The 6,365-nt window shown below is 52.1% G+C and overlaps 1 protein-coding gene and 1 pseudogene across 1 annotated transcript in view; one reads left to right on the forward strand and one right to left on the reverse strand.

The window, feature by feature from the left end:
* The window catches only part of TRNP1 (TMF1-regulated nuclear protein 1), a 6,734-nt gene extending 800 nt beyond the window's left edge, over nt 1–5,934 (forward strand). Inside the window, exons 2-3 of the mRNA XM_011358050.2 lie at nt 3–294; nt 5,188–5,934. Coding sequence (XP_011356352.1) covers nt 3–127 — 125 coding nt within the window. The 3' untranslated portion in view covers nt 128–294; nt 5,188–5,934. The remainder of the gene's footprint in view (nt 1–2; nt 295–5,187) is intronic.
* LOC111738313 lies at nt 1,451–1,569 on the reverse strand (annotated as a pseudogene).
* Nucleotides 5,935–6,365: the final 431 nt, after the last annotated feature.

Below are 6,365 nucleotides of genomic sequence, written 5' to 3' on the forward strand. Positions count from 1 at the left end.
CTCGGCCCTGGGTCTGGGTAGCTGCGTGCCCTGGGGCACCGGACGCCTGCGGCGGGGCCACGGCCCGGAGCCCGACTCGCCCTTTCGCCGAAGCCCACCCCGTGGCCCCGCCTCCCCCCAGCGCTGATCTCAGCGCTGGGACTCCTGGCCACCATCGACAGGCCATCGCCGAGGTGCTGACCGAAGGATTGCGGACCCCGACTGGATGGACGGCGTCACCGACGCGGATGGATGGACTGACGGGCCACAGGAAGAGACAGTCAGGGGGCCGGGGGACCAGTAAAGGAAGCTGAGGTGCGGTCTTAGCGGCTGGTGCATCCGAGGGTCGGGGCGGGGTGGTGCAGGATCTCCCTTCTTTGGGTCTCTGGAGTCCGCTGGGTCCCTAATAAAGCTGTCCACTTTCTTTTGCCGCCTCTCCCAAACCTCTTGGGGAGTGAGGTGGTAGCTCCAAGTTCCCACTGTAAAGTTGGACAAATTGAAGGTGCTCAGACGCCAGGTGTGGTTGGCCAGCAAACTTACCAATTGGAGGCTGGTGCACTGACGCAGCATCCCCCACCCTCACCTCCACCTGCATTGCCTTTTCATTGAGTCCCTTGGGGCTGTAAGAAGAGTCTTGCACTTGAGGCTGCTGTATTCTGGCACCACCCAGCTCCATACCTTCGGGATGACAGAATAATCAGTTCCCAGGATGGGGTGGGAGCTGGCACAGCAATGTACCCCTGAGTTCTCTCCTAAGCCCTTGTTTCCCATTTGGGCGGATGGAATTCCAGGCTGAGGATATGTTCCCAACATACTTATACTTAGGCCCTTCCACTTCTAGGAGACAGATATTTTTCTCGTGTCCTTGTGCAGCTTTACTCAGAATACAGCCTGACTTTGATGTCCAGTGTTTGGTAACTGCCTAAAGCCTCATCTGCTCTCCTAGAAACCCCCTCCCAACCTGTCGCTAAGATGGCACTGCCAGGCATGAAGCTAGGTGATATCCTTTCACAGGCCCCAAGGGGGCAGGTATGTCATTGGCTTTGTAGAAAGGGGGGCCTTAAAGGGCCAGACCTGAAATGAGTTCTTTTTCTCTTCTTGTCCACATGCCCTTCAGGTACTCCTTCCCCTGCCCCTACTCAGTTGTGAATGGCCTAGATACTGCTTTGCTAATCACCAGCTAAGCTGACTGCAGCTTAACTTGTCAGTCTGTGAAGTGGGTATCTTCACCTTCTGGAAGGGCTGTAGGGAAGTTGACACAGGGCAGAGGTCTGTCTTCCCCAATAAGTCATGGAAGAATGTTTTATTCTCATAAATCACAACTAGAAACAGGTAGTGCTTTCACTGGTAGAGCCAGAAGTTTGTTTGTTTATTAGGCAAGGTAACCCTTGGTTGACCTCACAGCTTGCTAGGACCTTAGATTGTCAGCTTACAATCCCTTATATTTTTTATTTTTTTAATTTATTTTTTATGCCTACAGCACCTGGTCTTCCTAGGTGGTCTCCCATCCAAGTACAAACCAGGTCCGACCCTGTTTAGCTTCCAAGATCAGATGGGATTGAGCTTGTTCAGGGTAGCATGGCCGTAGACCAGGAGTTAATTTAAAGTACTCATTTTGCAGAGTGGCAAGATCACATGCCAGCAAGGGACAGAAGTAGGCCCCAGGCCTGTGTGCGTCTTCCTAGTGTCTCTTCCCTGCCCAGGAGCAGGGGCTAGAGAGAGCTGGTGTTGGGCTTGCCTGCTGTGTGACTCAGGACAACTCTGCCCTCTCTTTGGGCTGGTTTCTTCAGTCTCTCCCTGAATATAGCTGTCCCTCCTCATGTCAGGGCTTGGGAATGGGGAGAAGGGGATAGGATAAGATCAGAGTCAGAATCATGAGAATCTGGTTCAATCCTAGAGTCCCGAGGGTCAGGTAGACTGCTTTGAAAGGCAGAGCCCCAGGGTCCCTCACCTGACCTCTCCCCCCGCCCCCCCATTAGATTTCCACTCCCCAGGTATCAAACTTTTTGGCTGGTCTCTCAGCTAACATCCAGGACTTCCTGAACCCATTCTTAGCTGGGGAAAGGAAGTCCAGGAGGAGGTCTCAGAGACTGAGAGATTGGGGGCCAGGAGAGTGGTGGGCGGCCCTGGCATCTTCTGGCCTCCCTAGAGAGTGAGAATCTTCTGAAGCTACCTGGGTCATTTGGGGTCTAGAGGCCCAGAAAGGACAAGGACTTTCTGGAGGTGATGCAGTGAGGAGTTTTGGCCGCAGTGCTGGGCTGCAGCCAGAACTGTTTGTTTTCTGGGTTGCCTGGAAGAGGGGACTTGGTCCAGAGAAGCTTTTAGCTAATGGTGTAAAGTGCTCTGTGCCGTCACAATTTTGCCTTTCTCTGGGATTTATTAGTAATCAGCTTTGTCCTGATTTGGAGGAGGGGCAGGGGGAGGGGAGAATTAGAGATGGCTCTTGCTGGAGAAGGTGGTGTTTATGTGCAGGAAATGGAGATTGGTCCTAGTGTCACAGGCAGCTCTCCCTTCGCTCTACTTCCAGAAATCCTACCACTTCTCACCAAGGGCCTTGGCACTCAGTGACCTGAACCCCAGCTCTCGGTTCACTGCTCTGCCCACTATCCCTCAGCCAGCTTTTAAAAGTCACCTTCCCACCCCTGCCAGGCCCACCTAGGGCCCTCTCTACGAAGCTCCATTTTCTCCCCAATCAACAAACATTGATATCCACTCAGTCGAGGGGCTCAAGAAGCAGCATTGAACCAGAGGGTCTCTGCTTTTTTTTCCTTCCCCCTCTTTAATTCCCCCACCCCCTACTTCCACCCTTGACCTATGGATGTTGGCGTCTCCCCTTAAGAACTGGATCTCTGAAGGTGGGGCATCTCCTCCCACACGCTCATGACGTGCACCTGGGGCCTGGTGCACCCGGGGACCGGGGACTGGCGCGAGGGTCTCTGCTTTTAAGGATTTGTATCTCCCAGCCCTCCTCAAGGCACCCTTCCCTAACGGTTACCACCCCAGGTGACCCTCTGGGGGCTGGACAGTTTGTATTGCTGGAGGGCTATTTTTAGGCCTTCACAAATAACTATAGCCCCTGGTCAGGAAACTGACACTCCCCCAACATGACTTCCCAAACACTTTCTTGATGGCTCCCAGCCCTGGGCACTGGACCGACTACAGGGATCTTGAGGGATCTGTGCATTGAGGACACTGATGGCCCCCAGTGAATATGGGATCTCATCAAAGGGAAATGAGGGAACAGACTTTCTTCAGGTTAGAGCTTGGGGCTGGGAAGCCAGTTCAGGGTTCTAGTTTGAGACCTGCCCCTCCCTCTGGATAAGTCCCTTCTCAAGAGAGGGTATCTCTGGATCCTCTGTGTGGTGCCACCAGAGGGCAGTGTGGGGCTTCTTCCCTGGCAGTGCTGGGGCTTCCTAGGCCTTGAGCTTTAAGGGTCTGCGGAAGAGCGTTTAGTGGAGGTCACTTAGAGAAGGGGCTCAAAAGAAGCCCTCTGCTTGGACTGGTCCCTGGGCTCGGGGAGAAGGTCTGTCAGGAGAGACTTTCCTGGAAAGAGGTTGCCCCTGTTGGTCACTTTTTGTGTAAAAGCCTGGAGTCATTTCGCCTCTCATAGATTTTTTAACACTGATAGTTGATGACAACACCCCTGAGGGGACATCAGAACATATCACCACCATCTGAGGACCAAGGGGGCTTCCTAGACATTAGGCTGAAGCAACAGGTCTTTTTTGCTCAGGTGCTGTGAGCCTGCAGTGGTCAGTCTCCAGGAGGCTCTCCTTCCCTGACAGCCAGCTCTGGAGAAAAGCCCAGGGGCCCAGGCCCCTCAGAACTGATGGAGAGGCTCTTTACAGGCAGGGGGAGGAGGTATTTGGGAAAGCTGGGAGATCCCTAGCCTACTTCTGACTGCACCCTGGCCAGGAGTCATGGGGGAAAGGAATCCTTGGTTCTGGAATAATACATTAACCACCTCCTCCATGCCAGGCACTGTGCTAAGCACTTTACATCCATTATCTGATATAATCCTCTCAACTATTCTGCAATGTAGGGATTATTAGTCTTATTTCTATGGATGAGGAAACTGAGGGTCAGGGAGGACAGATGACTTGCCCAAGGACATAGAACCTGTAAGTGGGGGGTTCCTGATACAATAGGCTATGCAACTTTTCATTTATCAGGCAAATGAGGGCTCCATTGGGGGATTTCTGGGCTCTCACCTTTATGTTTGAGTCCAGTAACCCCAGGTCTTTGGTTCTGGGGAAGGATGTGATGAGATACTAGAGGGGAGGTGGAAGGCGCCCCTCTCCAAGGTCTGGGCACACCCCCAAATGCTGGCTCCCCAGCCTGGTTGTCTGGGCTCTGGAGGTGAGTCAGGCTGAGTCAGCACACCTGGCTTCAGGCAAGGGCAGGCCAATGATGCTCAGAGCCTGGGCTTGCCTTCAAGAGTTGGAATGTTTGGTGCCAAGGAGAGCAAAGAGCCTGGGATGGCAGAGGAGGAGGGTGACAGGCTCTATGGTGGGGCAGATAGTACCCCACACTTGGAACAAGACAGACCAAGGACTCAGTCCTGGCCTAGCACTTCTCAGCTGGGATACCTTGGGCAAATGACTTCCCATTTGTGTGCCAATTTCTCTCTCTCTCTCAGTCTCTCTCTCAGTCTCTCTCTCTGTCTCTCTCTCTCTCTCTCTCTCTCCCTCTCTCTCTGTGTGTGTGTGTGTTTTGAGGAGCTAGCATCTGAGTATTAAATGAGAAATCACACGAAATGCCTAGCACAGAGGGGAGATCTGTAAATATATAATAGAGCCCCATCTGCGGACAGAGCCCCCAGGCAGTGTGAGCCTTTGCTTCTCCAGAGCATCACCATATCAGGAATCCTTGGAATGGTTCCCCTCTACCCCCACCACAGGCCCTGGGGAACTCCATAAGGGGAGAGGTGGAGGAAGGGGTAGGCTTTTCATCCCAGGAACATTCCATTCCAGCTGCTCAGACCAGTGAGGATCCCAGCCAAGGACAAAGGCCCAAGGGAATCTCTGCTTACCCCAGGAGCCCCCACCCCTCCAGGGCGGGAGCCAGTGGAGCCCAGTTCCACAATATTGACCCTGCACCTTCTCTGCACAATGGCCCCTCTTAAAGAGGTCTTCGTGGAAGCATTTGGGTGGGGCTGAGTGGCTGTGGGAAAGAGGTAATTAAAGCTCTTGAAATTATTTTCTCCAGCTCCTCCCAGCTCCTCAGAGCCTCCACTCTATGGATCTGAACTGGATTCTGCTCCTTCCCTGGACACCTCCTTCAGGAAGACTTCTCCAGTGGACCCTAAACAACCTTGAGCCCTCCTCACTTCACAGGAGCCCTTCGCTTACAGTGGCAAGGGGCTGGATTCTGGGGAAGTCGCCTGTATTATTAATTTCTTTGAGTGTGCCACATTTGACTTCGGCTTACGCTGTACAATTGGAAATGTTACAACAGGTCCATGAGACACCATCGGATTATTTAAGAGTACAGCAAACATTTCCAATGTGAAGGTGAAAAGGATTTCTTTCAAAAATATAGTCATCATTGTTAAACAAGTCACGGTGCAGCTTGGTAGCTGCCATTGCTTCTCAGTCTAACAGGGCGAAGACCTGTTTGAGGGAAAATGGTCTGAGAAATCCCTGTCTCCCTCATTCACTGTCCTTGCCCTCTCCCTGTGGGAGTGTGCCTGTGGCCCCTCACAAAGGTCATTGTCTCTGGCTCCTGGGGAGACACACCTATTTCTCAGAAAGAGGTGGTGGCCACATAAGAACTCTCAGCAAAGTTTTAAATGAGAAAAGGAACCACACTTATTCAAACACCTGATAATAGAGAGAAGGGGGCCACATTTACTCACACACAACCTGGAACTTGTAGAATTCTGCAGAATGTATATTGAGTCAGTCCTTTGATTCATACATTCAGGAAGAATAAATGTCAATAATGTGAGACAAATGCGTGTGGTTTTGAGGTTTACTTTGCAAGTGTCCTCGCTTTCTTTGTGCATGTCTGTCACAGCTCTTTAAGTTGGCAGTTCCTTGAGCAGATTCTGTTTAGTTTCGTTTGGCAGTCTTGGGCCTGTTGACTGGTTTTGCAGACTGATTTCTCCCTTGACCTGGCTCAAAGCTGACCCTCTCCAGGAAGTCTTCCCCCAATTAAGGATATAATGAGGAAGCTAGGGGGTGGGAAGGCACATGCGAGACCGTGTGACCTGGAGGGAAGGAGGTTGTGCATGTTTGTGGTAACATGGCAGCATGATGACTGTGCTGGTAACTGTATGGGCCTGTTTGTCAGTCAGGGTTCCAGCAGGAGACAGAGCACTCAAACTGGGAAGAGATTTAGAAGGGACTATTTCCAAAGGCGTGAGCTTAAGACACTAACAAGAG

The sequence above is a fragment of the Pteropus vampyrus genome, unplaced genomic scaffold (genome assembly GCF_000151845.1).
Source record: "Pteropus vampyrus isolate Shadow unplaced genomic scaffold, Pvam_2.0 Scaffold36, whole genome shotgun sequence".
NCBI lineage: Eukaryota > Metazoa > Chordata > Mammalia > Chiroptera > Pteropodidae > Pteropus > Pteropus vampyrus.